Source organism: Hermetia illucens, chromosome 3, assembly GCF_905115235.1.
Source record: "Hermetia illucens chromosome 3, iHerIll2.2.curated.20191125, whole genome shotgun sequence".
In the NCBI taxonomy this organism is placed as follows: Eukaryota; Metazoa; Arthropoda; class Insecta; order Diptera; family Stratiomyidae; genus Hermetia; species Hermetia illucens.
The window spans coordinates 127,784,161-127,803,110 of record NC_051851.1 but is presented as its reverse complement, the minus strand read 5'-3'; the positions used below and the strand labels follow the sequence as shown (position 1 = coordinate 127,803,110).

The 18,950-nt window shown below is 42.0% G+C and overlaps 1 protein-coding gene across 2 annotated transcripts in view; it reads left to right on the top strand.

The window, feature by feature from the left end:
• LOC119653202 (laminin subunit alpha-1) overlaps positions 1–18,950 on the top strand; it is a 375,238-nt gene that overhangs the window by 318,000 nt on the left and 38,288 nt on the right. For both annotated transcript variants that reach the window (XM_038057770.1, XM_038057772.1), the window contains exons 9-13: positions 1,138–1,790; positions 6,231–6,455; positions 18,043–18,348; positions 18,426–18,604; positions 18,667–18,913. In XM_038057770.1, the coding sequence (XP_037913698.1) occupies positions 1,138–1,790; positions 6,231–6,455; positions 18,043–18,348; positions 18,426–18,604; positions 18,667–18,913 (1,610 nt within the window). The remainder of the gene's footprint in view (positions 1–1,137; positions 1,791–6,230; positions 6,456–18,042; positions 18,349–18,425; positions 18,605–18,666; positions 18,914–18,950) is intronic.

Genomic DNA, 18,950 nt, shown 5'->3' with positions numbered 1-18,950 from the left:
GGGCGAAATCCGCCATCAGGTGGAGAGCTTTGGCCATTTAAAGTCAGCAGCTGTTAATTAGTGTGAGTATATTCCACTCCTGATAGTCGCCGTCGGGACACACACTGTTACCACCGGGGAACTACCAAGAGCAGCGTCTCACCTGGCCAATTCGTAAGCCTGCTCATTTCACTCAATATTCCTATAACCGCGAACTCAGAGTGGGGAATCTGGGTAAACCATTCAACTCGGTTATGCTGTGTTTATCCGAAAAATACTATGTCATAACCGTGCAAAACGTCGCCGATCTTCCACTCTGCCCTAGTTGAAAAGTCCACAGCAAAGTTCACTCTGAAGGTTGGCTTGCGTGTGGAGCGATTCATAGGGAACGCCTAGAGAGGGAGAGCTTCGCTGTGCAACATTCGGGTTCACGTAGTCTGAGAGCAGTACAAGCTACAGGGGTTTCATGAGGGCGTTCAGCGAAAGGATAGAGAACATCTGCCAGGTAGGACTGCAGAGTCTCAATAGCAGCTGCACACACAGTTCTTTGAATCCTATTAAACTTCGTTCTATTGTACTTTTTGCTCAGTGGCTGCCCATTTGATATCACCCGTTTTCCCAGAAAAATAAGATTAACCGACCTTACAGCTGAAAGTGTGTTGGAATTTGTTTTGATCTCGTGACGAAGGTTACACATAGTAAACTCAATGGCAATAGTGCTAAGCAATAAGTATATGGTTGTGTGTTTTGTTTTCTGATTTTTTCCAGCACTGGATTTTCTCGAATAACAGCCAAGAAAAACACTTAGTACTTTTCCTTAAAAACTAGGGTCGTGTATTTTGCAGCAAATTCTATGCGCTGGTAAAATTTTATCCTGTGGAGCATCCCCTCGTTACCAAACCCCAAAAACGATCCATGAAATTGATTATGCTGTACGAAAAACGATAAAAATAACGCATGAAAACAGTTACAGCGATCTCCTTTCAGACTGGACCTGTGCAGATAAGTCGAATAAAAATCACCGACTGAAACTGGTATAGTGGTAAGGGATATGAGTAGGATCCCATATTAGTAGACACAAAAATATCACTATAATGTCAAGCCTATTTATCTGAAATTTATTATCTGTTTTTAACTAGTTTCTTCCTTTTGTTACAGAATGTCGCTGCAGCATTTCAGGATCAACCGGAAAAGGATGCAATCGGCTCACCGGCCAGTGCGATTGCCTACCTAATGTTACCGGACAGCGGTGCAACATGTGCCAATTCGGTTACTGGAATATGACATCGAAAGTGGGTTGCCAAAGATGTGAATGTAGCCCATTAGGATCACGTGATAACATTTGCGATTCCGTAACAGGCCGCTGTGTTTGCAAACCTGGTGTTGAAGGTTATCGTTGCGACCGATGTATGGAAGGATTCTACGGTCTGTCGAACCAAGGTTGCCTTCCATGTGATAAGTGCGCATCGGATGGTTACATTTGTGACATCGTGACTGGCGGATGCATTTGTCCACCAAATACAAAAGGACCAGATTGTCAACATTGTCAACCGAACACATGGAACTGGCAACCAAAGAAAGGATGCCAGTCTTGTGATTGCGATGGACTCGGCTCTATTGGACAAACTTGTGATACTCAAAGTGGGCAATGCATTTGCAGAGAAGGATACACAGGCCGGAGGTGCGATTCCTGCGCAGTAGGATATTATGATTACCCCCATTGTAACAGATGCAATTGTAATATTCATGGTTCAGAAGTGCGTGGTGATGGCTTAATACAATGTGACTATCGTGGACAATGTCCTTGTAAGGTAGGTACATATTTTTATGAATTATTGCCTTATACTTGTTTATATAATAACTATTCGTAATTAGTGACTAAATATATCATTGCCTGAAGATTTACTACAAAAAATAAGAGTGTTTCTTTGAGGTATTTCGGCATTGATTAAAAAAGTACATCTAAGGGTATCCTTTAAAATTTATGGGGACTACAATATGAGCCGTTGCACCGTTTCCTTGTCTAAAACCCACTATTTGACAAGGAAAGATTTTTTGATGGAATTCGCGGAAGCCAATCGAATATTTTTAGAAATGATAGGTGGGGTCTACTTTGAGTTAGTCTTTGTTTGGGCTTACATGTCTTGTTTCGAAATCACTCCATGCATCTCTACTTCTGTCCTATTATTTTATTACATTATTTGGTTTCTTGTAATTCCAATCTTTCTTTATTATCAAGTTTAGAATCTGGGATTATCTTTGACGTCATAAAATCGCTGCTCATCTCCAACATCTGCTCATGTGCTATTTAGTTGCAGTTAGTACGCTAGAATCCTCGACTTTATTTTATTATAAGGAAAAAGATTTGCAGTTGGAACAACGTCTCTGTTTATGGTACTCGTAATACAGATACAGGGAAGCCTTTAGAGCCCATACCGTGCTTGCTGTCGTTTGATCAAATGGGGTATGATCGTGAGCGCTTACTATATCTATTAGGGCGACGATAGTCGTTTCTTTATTATTAGAAACAGTTTTAGTCATCGATACTGATGGCTAATGCAAATTTGTCTCATCATATTTCCCCAGTTGGTAACCATTCTGGTTGAATGCAAAGAGTAGGATAACAGTCCCTCTTTTTCATTTGTTCATAAACTAGTTCCTCTAAAGTTTTCACAATGAAAGAGGTAATTCTGATTGGCCTATACGCTTTAGACTGTGTTTAGTATCACCTTGTCGTGCTAGGAAGGCCACTCTTACTTGCCTCTATGCCACTATTATATACTTGAGTGCAACCCTGTCTCTATATTTGATATTTCATAGAATCCCTTGTTGTAGGTGCTTAGAACCGCCTAGATCAGACAATTGCTTAAATTCAAATGAGTTTCGACGGTGCGATGCCCGAGTTGATTAAGCGCCAGCCTTTCGGTCTAATTGCCCGCGATTACACATCAGTGTAATGGTAATGAAACTGAGCATAGTCTCATTGGACATCAGAAAGATAAACACTATTATAAAGTCGTCTTGTTTTCTGGTAGCAGGTTAGTTAGCAAAGCTGCTTTCCCGCCAACTACATTTAGTTTGCTAATGCATCCTTGATAAGAAATAACAATTGCTTTATGAGTCCTGTTTACACCCAACTCAACGCCGCTTTTGTTTCTAGCAGCCCTTTTTACTCTCAATCCTCACATTCTAGATTATCGATTTTCATGTAAATGTAAATGTATCTGTGTGTTAGTTTCACAACTTAGTGACAAAGGTCGGTTGGACAGCTTCGTTATATACTACGAGCTTACCAGATTATGTTACTTTGTTGCTGGTGGTACTTTCCCAAGCATTATTGTACGCATTTGCATATGCATCAGCAATTAATAATAATAATAATCGTTGACGCAACAATCCATATTGGATCAGGGCCTTGAAGTGTATTGGAGCACTTCATTCAAGACCGTAACGGTACACTACTGTAAACTGTATGAGGCAATGTGGTCAGCATTGCGCTCGCCCGAGATTATTATCCTGATGTGACTCAGGCACCTGATTCACAGCTGAGTCGACTGGTATCCAACGTCAAATCACGATACAAACTCCACTGCCATTTGTAATGATAATAGTGGAACTAGGAAATCAGGTCGATCATCCTTAGTGGCCGATAACGACCTAGAGGGCAGAGCTATCCCAAAAATCTAAACAATTTGGCCAAATTGACCGTGAAGGTCCGCCCACAAAGATTAAAGCTCCATCAAAGTGCTCGGTCGACACGTTCTTGCACGCCTCTGTGCTACCCAGGCTCGGGAATGTGGGGGGGGGGGGGGGTCCTTTGAGCGCTTTGATCCCTCACGCTTCATTACTCAAAACAACGTGCCTTTTCCGATGCGTGGGTCCGCACCGGATTTTAAATTCGACTTTACAATGAATTTCGCGACGGCCTATCGATGGACAAACAGAACGCGAGCTAACGTTGGAAAATAGAAAGAAGAAAAAAAAAAAACCGGCTCGACCGCGCGCGTGGAGCCGTAAGTCTCCGGACCCGAGTGCCGCGATCAAGGAGGGGAAGATCCACGACGGATCACCGTCTCAATTGCTGTCTCTTCCGCCTCAGATCTTGTATGAGGCGCGGCCTCTGAGGTTCCCACTCTTCCTCGACATCCTCCGCCCAGTTATTCATTTAGGGAATGTCCCTTATTAGAAATTCTGCGGGAGTAAGGAGGAACGAAAGGGAGGAAGTCCTCAAACTACGATAGGATTATTCAGTCAACATTGTACTTGTTCAAGCATTCAAGCCTTGTGCCTTGTGCCTTGTGCTCTAACCACTCAGCTATCCGGACACAGCAATTACCTGAAGTTATAAGCCTAGCAATAAATCGTCTGATTTTCCATCTCCATTATGACAGTTCCAGGCTGTGTTCATATAGTAAGTAGTACGGTGCCAGAAAGTATCAACTATGTTCTTCCGTTTTCATCACCCTTACCGCTATCATCAGTACTATTTGAATTTTCTTCTTCTACGTCTTCTTTGGCGCTACAGTCCGACGTCGATCCTTCGACTCCAGAAGTCTCAATCTCTATTGCTCTCGTTGCAACGACCGCACAGCCCACTTTCGAAAACCATCGTGTAACTTACAGTGTCCGCTGAGTCCTCCCTTTGTTTGCCTCTGAGTAGACTGGGTATTCCTCTGTCGTTCGTACGCTATACGTATCCGTATTTATATCATCCGCGTAGACCACTATCTGTGATGATTTATTCAGTATCTTCCCATTTACATCTACTGACATCTTCCGGATTATGAACTCCAGAGCAATAACAAATCATATTGAGGCCAGCCAATTAGCTTGTTTTAGTCAGGAGTCTGTGCTGAAACATTATGTTATTTGGTTTCGTATCTTTACTTAACCGCCAGACAGGCTCATTGTCATTCTGATGAGTTTAATCGGGTTCGCTGAAAAATGGACAGTTTTTCGCCAATCTGGCAGCGTAGTTTCGTTAGAACAAATAGTGTTCATGAGCTTATGAAGAGTGGTCGCTATCTTCATACTCCACAACTCGCCTGTCTAACGGAATATTCCAGATTCGTTTATGTAACGCAGGATTTCCGCTAGTTGATGTGATGCTGGTCGTGATAGAGGATATGCTTACCTCCTGCTTTCCCAAGTCTAACTACCCTTAAATAACTAGGATTCTTCGATTAATACATTATCTAGGATTTTAGTTACTGTACCGGCTTTACTTTAAATTTGGGTCTGGGCAGCAATTTAGAAAACTTCATTTCAACGCTGTAACGGTACACTAAGAGGCAAATGGTCAGCTTTGTGCTCGCTGGGATCATTACTCCGGTTTGACTAAGAACTCATTCACTGAGTCCGATATTATTCGATATTCAATCACGGTGCTTTAAAATTGAATTAATCCGTATCTTTAATCGAGTTATTCAGGAAGGTAGAACACCATATAACTGGCAACAAAGTACCACAGTTCTTATATGGAAAAAGAAAGGTAATCCAGCAGAATGTTAAAATTACCGCCCGATCCGGTTGCTTTCCCATACCATAAAGATTTTTGAACGCATTCTTGACAACCGACCACGAAATCGTTGAAATAACTACGCAATACACGCTGCTTTATGAAATAGCTTCACGCATTAACCCATCTTGGACGAAGTAGGGTTCCACAACTGGTGTCCTTTGTGATCCACGTATCAATGAACGTCTCAAATCTAAAATTTACCGCAATGTCGTCCGTCCTGTCGCTCTCTCTGGTTCTGAGTGTTGGCCGACTATAAAAGACAATGAACGGTGTCTTGCGGTAATGGAAACGAAGATGTTGCATTGGACTAGTGGCGTAACACGTTTCGATCACATCCAAAATGAGGATACCGATTGTGGGGAACTCCGTGAGAGGCGTCTTCGATGGTATGGTCACGTAATTCGCGCTAACGAGAATTAATTTGCCAAGATTGGACTGAACATCGAAGTCGATGGTGAGCAACCAAAAGGCTGGACGAAATAACGGTGGCTTGATACGCTGGATACAAATTTAAAAGCCTCGCGACTACATCCAGATCAGGCATTTGATAGAGCCAAATGGCGAAACCGATAACGACGAGCCGACCCCGCTTGTGAATGCCTTGTTTTTTACTTAATATTGAATGTATTTAGTTTAGTCATTTAGTCAGTTATTTTTTCATTTAGTAGTTTTTATGTTTTTTGTCGTGTAGTTTCAGCAAAGTAATAAATTTCCAATTTCATACTTTCAGAACCTTGTAACAGGACTAAAATGCGACCGATGTCGCCAGCATACATTTGGGTTACATAAATCCAACGCGGAAGGATGCACGCGATGTTTCTGCTTCCAGCGGTCGCAACAATGCGCCCAAAGCGATTTATCATGGGGAATGATCCGAATGCAAGGAGCAAGGAATCTAAGTGTCGAATACATCCGGCCTGAATATGTTCCCAACGATGAATATGAATATGTCGTGGTGAGTATCTCAACGTAAATAAATTCTATTTCACGGGCGACAATTTTATTTTGTAATCTTGAGAAAAACTACTTTTCCTCTTATTTTTCGTAGAAACAATCAGATTTCTTTGTTGACACCCCTCAGCTTTCAATCATAGCAAACCGAAATACTGCGTCATTCAGCTTTTGTTTAGTTTCGCCGAACATTTTATTGCGATGGACTTTTATTGAAAAATGTACTAAAAAAATAAATTTTCTAGAATATTTATCTAAAATTTTAAGTTTTTAACGGAATAATTTTTGGCAAATCATCGCTACAATTTGTTAATTTTAACTGGAATAATGCCACAAACTTGCTGTTGCCAACCATGCGTTGTTCTTCGCGGTAGAGCTGGAGAGTATTCCGGGATTGAAATGGAGAGGCTAAAATTGATTACGTTCGATGCTTTAGACGCTTTAAAACAAAAAGCCTCGGCAAGGAGCGTGGCTCTGGAAGCCATGAAGAAAATTGCTTCTAAATGTAAAATGCCTCTTAACAATTGCACCGAGCCTTATAATTTATACGGGATCTGCGTGCTTGACATGTGTGGCAATTACTTCGCTGCTGACAGCAGCTGCAATTTTGCTGGACGTGGTGTTTGCTATGCCAACGGAGAGGGAGCCGTATCGCTGGCAGTTTCCAACTATGTAATATCAAAATACTCGTTAACACAGAAGATAGTATCTTGTCAAGATAACGCACAAGTTCTTAGTACATTGAACGTAATAACTACATTCGAATGCGGTCCCGTTGGAGGAATTGGCATCGATTCTTGTGGTAAAATTCAGATCTACACCCCAAGGATTTGCATGATCTGGGTATACGCAACTCCTCAATCATGGAATATGGGCTGCAGTCGACCATACTGTGTGGAGAAGTGCAAAGTTCCGAAATCTACAACAAAGTGCTGTATGCCCTGCAAGCCAATGAAAATTTGTAAGCCATGTGAACCAAAACAAATAGTATGTCGACCTGGGAAAGAGTGTGGAACTTGCTGTATTTGCTGTCCAGTATATCCTCCCCCTTGTTATGAAATTTGCCGCCCAGCCAAGCGTTCTTTTCCGACCTTGACTGCTTACGATCTTTGTTATGGCCGTCCTACTGCTAGTTGTTGCCCAGCTCCCCCTGGTCCTCGTTGCCCACCATCTGCTGACCTATGTTGCCCACGTCCAGATCCATGCTGTCCACGTACAGATAACAGTGGATCCTATCAAGATCCATGTTATCCGAATCCATGCTGCCCAGGCGGACCTTGCAGTTGCATCAGTGTGCCATGCTGTGTTAGTAAAACGCAGAGTAATAGTGCAGTAATCCCGTACCCGGAAGCTTTCTGAATGCCACATCTTTGGAAGATTCACAGTAAGGACGAAGTGTTTTAAAACCTTTAGCGAAATCCGAGTTTATTGGAGGGAAAGTGTCTATTCAGCAGCGAATACTGAAAGGACAAAAACACGATTCGATCAGTACAGTAAAATCGGATGAACTGGCAGTGGTGCTCGATTTCGGCAATTGGCATGAAACAAGTCCAAGTTGGATGGAAATAAGAAAAAAGTTTATCAAACAGAAACCTCCCAACTAAAAAAACAATGATAGTTCCAGTTCTACCAACATATTGTTTGCAAATGAGAGATCAAATTGCCAGTAAATTACTTTAGAACTTTGTGATTAATGTTGAAAAACTGAGAAGGTGAATAGAAAAGCTGATACCACGTAGTGTCAAATAATGGTAAATATTGACAGGAAAATGCAGAACCTGGTCTCTACAAGCTGCAGCTCTCAATTCAACTTTTGTGAATTTCAATATTTGATTAGTTAATATTTGTGCTTGGAGTAAGCTCTATTAATATGTAATAAATTTTAAAAAGTTTTAAATAATCTAACCAGACATGACCGAGTGGAGATTTCAAGTTTTTGTAAATTATGTCGAACGGACTGGGTTCTAGCTGAAACAATCATTTTGTATACGTCGGTTTTTGGTTGTCACCCTTCTTCCAACACATTTCGTGTTCCAAATATTTATTATACTTTTTTCATGATTGTTTATATAGTTTAATTAGAATATTAATAACAACCAAAAAAGATAGGAAAGAAACTAAAAAGAAAAAAAAATTTAGAAAATATGTTAAACTATTACATACACTTTTGACATTTCATTTTACTTTTTAAGTTTTATATAAAAGGTAATTGATAGCCGACTTGAACGCGATCTGGCTTCGTATTCTGATACAATCGCTCGTTCATTGTCCACCGTACTCACTATCGTTGCCTTCTCTGCAACCGAGGCGTTAAGTAAATCATTATGCATAATGTTCCATAACTGAGGGGCAAAACCCTTTGGTTTACTTTGGTCTGTCGTCCATATTGTACCAGAGCCTTCTTTCTTCCATACCTGTAGAATGGATTATCTAAGTAACTAGGTAGATTGGACGTCACGAGGAATTTATTAGGTTTCAATCTAACAAATTGTATGTATAGCTAACCGCAAGCGTAATCATTGCGCAATAGTTGCTGGTATTTCCTTTTCCACGCATTGCGTTTTAAGTCAAGCCGATAATTCACTTTGTTGATATCAGTGGGTAATCTGGTTATACAGAAACTAAATTACCAATCTAGCAAGCCTGCCGAGTTCTGACAGCATACGGGTGGGCAATGGTGAACACTAGCAGATTTGCCTTTCTAAGACGACAGCACCAGCACCTGTCGTTTCTATAGCGAGAAAATTCTGCTTCGATCAGGCATATTTCGAACAGTTTCGTGAACATATCGGTCGCCGACTGAGAGGGCAGATTATGTGCTTTATTAGGTCACCATCAAGGCCCAAGTATTTTATTGTCTCGAATCTTGATGTAAACTTTCAGCGGGTTTTCCCACATTACAACAAGTGTTACCGGCGGGTTCAAAAGTTTCTGAAAACCGTCTTCGTGCCTAGCCCCCTCAAGGGATAACCCCAAGACAATCTTCAGAAGTAGATCGGGAGACATGATTCGAGATATACGTGACGCTTTGAATCTCGACATTGCAAATCTCTATGTGCTTCGCCGCGGGGTTATATACTTGGTTTCGCTTTACAGTACCACTAGCTTGATTTTGTTGCAAGCTTCATTGTAGGTACTTTCCTTAAAGTCTTGATCAAACCTACTCCATCTTCCGAAGTGAAATGCTAACCGAAAATCAGACAAATCGCGGTTCTAGTGGGGAATGTGTTTCATCTCGGCGTTGTTGAGTTACGTGTCATTAAAATGCACTCTTCGATGGCGATCCAGTATGACCATCTGATCCAAATAGATTTTCATAGTAGTTTGATCGTGCATTGCTTTCGGGTATCAGCCTCCTTTATATTTGGGAATATACAAACCGGAGTAGTTAAGTCATTTCACGGATCGAAAACGATTGCTTGGAGGTTGCTGCAAGTGTATTTTTCACTAACGTTCCAAGGTATACCGCGAGCTAGTGAAGGGCGAATGGAAGCTCGGTGTGCAACCAAACCGGACAGGCAAACCCTCGAGCACTCAGACCATGGTGGCTCGCTCATTCCCTCGTCCAACGGAAGATCTTGGATTCGTTTATGTATGGCCAAGATTAGTTTGAACATCGAAGTCGATGCCTCGCGACTGCATGTTGATCAGGCTTTTGATAGAATCGAATGGCGAAACTGATCACGACGAGCCGACCCCACGTGTGAACGGAGAAAAGGCTGAAGAAAAAGAAGAAAATATGATGCCACCCATTGCAACTGGAGCACATCATCACCCAAAATGTTTTGTGAATTCCACTTCTTCATTACAGGGAGGGCACGTATCATCTTGAAGAATCCCTATTTTGAACATATATCCAGCTAGTAAATTGTGGCCAGTCAGAATACCTCCAATACTTCTCCAAGTCTTCCTGATTTTCGGCAGGATAAACTTTCCGAGCTGCATGCTAGGTTCTGGCAGGAAAAGTTTGGTGCATTTAGCAACATTAAGGTTCTGCCATCTGCCATTATAGGAACCTTCTTCCCAGTTTTTGATAGCAACATTAGCCAAAGCTATTGACATCCCAATTGTTGGTCCCAGTCCAGGCAAGAAGGAAACTAAACTCTCTTTTCAAAAAAGCCTCCGCGATTTCATTTCCCTCTACACCACAATGACCGGGTACCCAGCGTAGTTCCTCCCTATTGAATCTAGAAACAGAGTTCAATAGATTTTTACATCCCTGAACGCTTTTTGAAGTAATCAAAAGATTGCTTAACGCATTCAATGCAGCCTAACTATCGGTGCAGATTGCGATGCATCTGTTCTTCAACCACCCGTTAATCATCCAGGTTGCCGCTGTTAGGAGCGCATACACTTCAGCCTGAAAGACCGTTGCATATTGTCCCAAAGCAAAAGGCCATTTCTCGTTCTTATTCGATAAGTAGACTCCTACTGCAAAATTCTCTTCTGCTTTGAAACCATAGCTGTAGAAGGCGTCAGTATATCCTGCCGCGAATTCTTCTAGTTTGTCCTTGTTTTCTCTTCGTTTCAAGATAACTTCATATCTTCTACCACACATGTATGGGGACCCGCGAATCGGAAGGCATTGTAAGAACTGGATTCAATTCTGCCAGTATCTCTTCCAATGCTCTGTGCCCCCCCACGTCCGTTGTTTCCCCATAGATGTAAGCGAATTAGTCTATGAGGTGCTCTCATTACAATGCTCTGAATAAGCAAATCCATGGGCTTGAAATATGCATTCAGAGCTGCACCAGATGTCGTGCTCATGGCAGCAATAATACCCAGACTCATAGTTCTTTGCAGTGTGACTAATTTACTGCGAAAATTCCTTTCTTTCACCTTAACCCACCACACTACGGATGCATAAGCAATCATCGGCCTAATGATAACAACATATATCCACACTACCTGAGACCTAAATCCCCATGTTGAGGCAAAGGTCCGTCTACATAGCCCATAAGCTGTGGTAGCCCGATTCATCTTTACCTCTACATGTTTGCTCCAAAGAAACTTCTTGTCTAGAATAACTCCCAGATATTTCACTTATTTGGAGAGTTGAAGGGCTGTACCCCTCATCACTGGAAGGGAGAGACCATTCAGTTTACTCCTTTTTATAAATAATACCATTGTGGCTTTATTTGGATTTACTGAAAGTCCATGCCTGCGGCACTAACTGTTAATCAAATCAACGACGCATTGTATATTCATCCACACCGTTCCGAGATCTTGACCAACAACTAGGTCAATCACGTCATCCGCATAAGCTTTCGCGGGTATTGGCATATTTTGCAGTTCGCATAGTAGTAAGTCAATCAACATACTCCACCAAAATGGCTACTTGAGGGCAGCCTTTCGTCACTTCGGTTGTTTTGTAGCAACCGACACCCACTTCAGAAGACAGCAGTCTTTGCGTTAGTATAGCATAGATCCACTTAATTAAAGTTTCATCAACACTTTGTACTCTGGGGGCATCAGAGAGCTGTTGGAGGGACGCACAGTCAAAAGCCCCTCCAATATCCACAAACATCGCCTACTCACCTTTCAGAGTTACCTCCTCTATCTTTGATACAAAAGAGTGAAAAGCAGACGCACAGGACTCTCCATGCTGGTAAGCATGTTTGTTTTAATTTTGTGGGTACAACCTTAGCGCCTTCTTCCGAATGTGACGCTCAGCCAACTCTCAAAACATTTCAATGATTCTTAAATTATAATTGTCTTTTTTCCCAGGCTTAGGTATGAAGACTACCCTAACCTTCTGCAAAGTGAGGTTCACATTGCCCAAAGCTATACATTCGCGAACAATATTTTCTAGAAGTTACTGTAAGTGCTCTATACAGCATCGCTGGATGGATGCTCTCCATACCAGGCGCTTTGAAATGTTCTTGCTTTTTCATTGGTAGCAACCACTCTGCCAGTGTCTCAATTCCCCTTGCAAAACCTTTGTGTTGAAAGGTTTGCTGAAGCCGCCAATTCTCTCCCTCCCACTTCTGACACTCCTTCTCCCGGGTGGTGCACTTCCTAGAGAGTCTCTATAGACTTAACTCTGGAATTTGTGAAAGTTGCATCCGGTTTTCTAATAGACTTAAACTTTGTCGATGCATCCTTATTAAGGACTCTGTACAGCTTGCAAGCCTACCTTCCATTTTTCAGTTCCTCGAAGTATGTTATCAAAGCTTTATGAGCCTCTTATATTCACGCTGTGAGTTCCGGAAGGTTAACCAGCTTTCAATTTATTGCTTTTGCAAGCACGATTTAGAAGTCGCCTGGTTGATTTCCTGAGTCTTGGCATTTCTCGGTTCCACTATAAGGGAAATAGGACAAGTCTCTTCAAACTATTCTCAAAGTTTCCAATTGATGTTCTATCACCAAAGGACTCATCAGGATGACTCCGGTAGGTATTCTGACCGATGCACCGTGTGCATTAAAGTAGTTTAAACGATATCTGTGAGAGCGAGATTGATGCCTGCCTGTCTAAGTAATAATAGGGGATTTGCAGTTTTTTCGTAAAAATTAGCGACTCCGTTCTCGCTTTTATTGCCTCCTTCTGCCCAGTCCGGGGGTTTTTCTGGTTCCTAACTTCACACAGCTGAAAATACGTTCTTCCTTTCTCAAAGCTGGTACACTTTCTAGAAGCGGCTCTATTACGATCAAGAAAGTAGTATATCAATTGTCTCTATATCTGCTATTGATATTCTTTATTATCGTAACGAAATTAGAAATTCGATCTGTGGCGCCTTAATTCATTTTAGCCTAGCCATCTCTGCTTCATGGAATTACAGCCCTCTTCTCAATAGAGATTATTAAACAAATTCCGTTTGCTTTTGTGGACCACTTTTCCCAACTGTTTCTGAAGATCCCCATACCTGGTTAATCCTTTTCGCTGGTAACTTCTTCTTACTTTCAAACATTCAGCCCTCAGTTATCTGACTTTGCCATTCTATAACGACTTTGATGATCTGTGGGGATTATTTTTGCATCATAGACTACGACCCGGAAGCTAACAGTTTGATCAGGCTTTCCTTTTGGCGAGCCCATCCGAATAACATTTTTATTGAATAGATCGGTAAAAAATTTCGAACTCCATTGCTTTGTCTAGCATGACCCTTACCTCTCTGATCCATCGTTTTTGTATTTTCCGTATTAATCGGCGAGCCTATTCTCCTCTTCCGAGAGGTATAGCAGCATGACGTCCAGCGAAAAGTTAAACTTTAATCCCTATTTGTGGAAAGTTAAGTATAAAACGGATACCATTAGTGCAACATTACTGGGGATGCTACCAAACGTAGATCGCCCGAAGTCGACCACTACTTTCGTAGCAGGTCTTCATACGCAGGATTCGTATCTTAACATACTCCGAACGTGCTGTGTCCACCAAACAATATTTTAAAAGGAAATTGCAGGAATGATTCCGGTACCGACGTGGCGTAACATTTATATAATGCACGGTTGTCCTGGCATGAATACCACTTGGCCATGGATGCTTGCGTTCGTCATTGTGCTGTACCGATGCTGTAGGCTTATCTATTGCAGAATCGAGTGGATCGGCTACTAAAACAAAGAAGTTTATAACCACCTTCACAACGCCCCAACGCACAGTTGGGGCTTAAGAATACGCTCAAAGTCTTCCCTGCTTATCGTAACAGCCGATCGAACGAAATCCTGCATATTTTAAAATTGTGTTGCTACCGAAACGCCAATAACGCCTCGGATAAAGACTGGCCTTACGGCTACGACCTTTGGCTTTGGGAAACGGACTATGATTGGTTTCTGGAATATCCGCACGCTCCTCGTCAACGCAAGCCCGCTTTCTCCTACTCAAGCATAATTCCAATGATATAAGGTGGACATTCTGGGTCTAAGTGAAGTAACCTCTCACCCTCTTGTCACACTACCGGCAATATGGTAGCAGACGTGGTGTCGGGTTGTTTCTGATGACTACCTCAAGGCGCGCTCTCTTGACCTGGGAGCGGGTTTGACAGATTTCTGACTGGAAAATTCCGGTCCGGGTTACGGAGCACCCCAATTATACAGTGCATCAACAGAGACTTTCGATATAGTGGAGAAGGATGCTTTCTACGAGCAATTACAGGCAGTTCAGGGGAGGCTGAGAAACAGATCGACCGCTTTGCATCAGCAATAAATTTAGGAGTTGTGTCCTGGATGTGCATAACAATGGAAACGCTGACATCGGCATTGAAAGGACTCGCCATCTGATGGTCGCTTACGTGTTGCAACCGTATACTTCTCGTATTTGAAAGCTGATCCAACTGTCGCCGAGAGTGGGAGAACTATCTTGCTGATCGGATGGCAGATATACGCAGTAACACGCCTAAGAATAACGATGAGCAATCAAAAATCTATTTTCTCGGGTGCTGTGCAGCTCGTTGGCCATAAGATCTGACTAATTGAATCGTGAAAACAGATCGGAAACGAGCGGAAGGAGTTGAAGGCTCTATTGACCGTTGCGAGTAATGGTGGGCGTGACATAGGTGGGTGTGCGTAGTGTGCATGACAAAAGGGAATTTGGTATTGCGTTGGTCAGGGAAGCGAAAGATGCCGCAGAATGAATATGATCTACGCTGACGAGCAACTGAAGAGGTGGAAAGAACAGTTCACCCCACTTGTTAACCGTATCACAAGCGGTGAGGTTCCTCCTCTTGTGGACGAAATGGTTAGTCACTTTTACATACGGATATGGACTGTTCCTCCAAACAAAAGAGAAATCATTTCGGTTATCAATGCACTCAAACGGAGTAAAACCGCTGGGCTTGACGGTCCCCAGCAGAGTGGTTTGCTATAACTGTAGATACTGCAGATCTGCTACCTCCACTCGTACGGAAACCTTGGGAATCCGAGACTTTTCCTAAAGAGTGGAAGAAGGGGATGATCGTTAAGGACCCCAAGAAGGACATTCGTTTTCAGTGCGACAATTGGAGCGTATACCCTTCCGTCGCAAAGATAAAAGCTACAATTATCCTAGCACGCATTAAAGAATATCTCGCAACTGGATTGACAGAGAGTAGGTGGGGTTCATATCATCCCAAAGCAGTGCGCAGAGTTTAATCTGCTCTTCATTGATTTCGAAAAAGCTTTCGTTAAAGTAGGGAAAGGGAGTGTATCTGGAGTGTTCTACGCAAGAGGCGTATGCTAGAGAAACTAATAGCTATTAGCAAGGAGGCATATGCTGGCGCAAAATGTAACGTGGTAGAATCTCAGAAGATTTTAAGGTCCACAGTGGAGTCCGCCAGGATCGCAACATGTCACCAATATTATTTCTTCTTGTTATCGATGACGTTCTTCATGTTCTTTTCTTCGGACGATGTGGACGAATTCAATGGACGATGCCACCTTTTTTCAAACCCTCGACTACGGTGATGACATCTGTTTTCTCTCTCGTCGGGTCATGGACCTAGGACAAATAGTTTTAGATTTGGAAAGAGATTGAAATAAAGTTTAACTGAAGATGCACACCAACAAAACCAATATTCTCAGAGGATCGAAGGCGTCGATCCGCTTTTGCTTGCTTGTCTAAAATCTGGAAATTCAGTTATCTCAACAAATTGCGGCTGCTCAGGGCTAGTGTTCTTTTTGTGTTGTTATATGAGAGTAGCACATGCAGAGTGAACTCCGCTGTTATTCAAAAGCTCCAAATCTTCGCTAACACCTGTTTGCGGCGTATCATCGTAGTTCGCTGGCCTGATGCTATCACTAACGAAAAGCTTGGCCGATGCACATGCCTGGCACTCGTTCGCACGTCGGAAGACGGAAGAGGCAGTGGATAGGTCACACATTAAGGAGGGGCGACAATTGGATTGTTAGCTACGCCATGCAATGGAATCCACTATCCCAGGATGGCCGAAAGTATGTCGCCCCAAGGCGCAGAACAGTAGAAGAGGAATGTGAGCATCTTGGGAAGGCATATAGGTGTGGTTGAGGCGCCATACCCAACTAATGGGCAAATGGCAATCATATATATTTACTTCGTTGGCGTTCTATGTCGCAGCTTTTGGCATCGAGTTTCTTGTAGAGCGTAAATATCGATTCGACTCTTCCGGTAGCTTGGAGTGGCGGACTTACCGTCCATACGTCAATAATCCTTCCTAATTTCTCGACAAGAACCGGATCTGTAGTGCCGCATCGACTGTGGTGAACTCCCTAACATTTCCCGCGAGGCTTTTTTTGAACACGATCATTTTTTTAACGATGTTGAATACGTTTTCTTGGTCGTACTGGCGCATAACATGCAAAGAAAGAGCAGATTGGGATATAGCGTAGTGTAGGTATTCCAACTATATTTTCATCTTTCGATGATCTCAGCATTTTATTTCCACTTTGCCTTAAATCATCACCATTGGGGTCAGCACGCTATGTAAATAACATGCTGGAGTTACCCTTGTCCCATCTAATTATTGAAATTTAGTAGCCCTCTATTCGATTAGCTTAAGCCTTGTAATTGGTGGACTTACCAGCCTCTGATTTAATTTGATTGCAAAAGAAGCCAATACTTACGTACCTGTATATTTATGGAACCTCAACCTCAAAAAAGTCGCAATAACATTCTTAAAAATAAAAATTTATTTCAAATAAAGATTTTCACAAGTGCATGGATATAATAATATTAATATTAATAATAATATGAATTCCTGTAAAAGCTAGATTTCATGTTCATGTTCATGTATACTGAAATTTTACCTAAACTAAGATTGTACATCAGTCGCCCCTGAAATACATTTGTCTTTCTCGAAACCAGATTTACAAGCCGAAGGCGTAATGTAGGTCCACACCATTTCAGCGTTGATGTTGAAAATATGCGGCACTCGATTGCCATCAATCATTATTGCACCCACAGGACAATAAGATTCTGCCGCGACTTTGTTTAACAGTTGGCAAATGGCTGAGTTTTCTTGTAAATTCAAGATAGTCGAAGTGAGGATTCTGCTTCTGATCGTGTACTCATCGGATGCCACTGAAACGGCGCCCAGTTTACTGTCTTGAAGGGTGCCCAAACTGAAATAGTTGGTAAAACGGGATTCAGGTGCTGTGCTTGCTGCACTGAATCCTCCGTAGATATCAGCAGCGACAACGGCGCCTTTTTGGTAGGGTTGATACTGTGGTCGTCGTCGAGATCTTTTTTTGAAGTGCTCTTCGCAAATATATATTGGTTTGTTGTATACGGTCCGCACCCCTTCAATAACCACGTCCCTTGCTTTTTTACCGCTTTCAAGCATAGAAAAGCACTTTCTGGCGACTTCTTTTACCTTATTAATTTCTGCTTCAGCGCTTTGACAGGCTGGACTGCGAACGATCACACATGGATTAAATTTGGAAGCCATTAAAATTCGGTTTGGAATAATAAAATACTTTAAAAATTACTTCACAATTTTAAGGATATATTTTTTTCCCATGAGTGTGGTTCAAATGTTATTATAAAAAAGCTGTCAAAAAATAAAAAAATATTTGAAAACCATGACCTGAAGTATGCTCTGGAAAAGCCAGAGTAGGCTATCGGTGAAAGTGTTGGAATTAGCTAACCTAAAACTAAGTACATTTTTTTGATAATCCGCAGTATTTTCACATTTCACTTATTTCAGCTTGTCCAAATGGAAGGATCTATGGTACATGAGGAAGACGTTGACATCGAAACAATGAACAGTTTAAGTCTAATTCCCAGCTCAACTGGAAACGTGTCTATTGGAGCTTACACGGCGTTCTATTATCCTTTGTATTTTCAATTACCACCCCAGTTTTATGGGGATCGCACTAAGAGCTATGGGGGCTTTTTGAGATTTTCAGTATTAACAGGCGGGGCTCAAACGCCAATGGATAGAAATATTCTCCAGCATTTTCCTTTGGTACAAATTCATTCCTACAATAAGCTAGTGTTGGATTACTATCAAGTAAGTAAAAATATTGCTACATCACCCGCCTTTGCTACATCAGCCAATACTCACTAAAAAAAAATTTACTTTTATAGGAAGAACCTCGGAATATATCTTTAAATGACACCTATGATGTGCCCCTTCACGAGTCCTTCTGGAGGTTACACTCCTCTAGTGACCAAAGTGTGACACGCGGAATAATGATGGCAGCTTTGCAGCACATAAGGCATATTTTCTTACGTGGAACGACATGGACTGACTTCACCGAAGTCGTGTGGGTATACTCTAAGACGCAAAAGCATTCTGAGGTAGCTAATCGAGAACTTTCGCTTCTAGATTGCATAGCGTAAGAATGGACTCCGCAATCTATTTGGCCGGATCAAAAACGAGTTTAGCTTATGGCGTGGAACAATGCCTGTGTCCGGATAAATATGACGGTTTATCCTGTCAGGACCCCAACAGAGGATACTACAGACAGCGCAATAGTTCTAGCCCATATTTGGAAGACATTGTTGGTCGAGCAATTCCTTGCAAATGCAATGACCGGAGTGAAGAATGTGACAAAGAGACTGGAGTTTGCATTGTACGTCGTTATTTTAATATTTCAGTTATTCCCACGT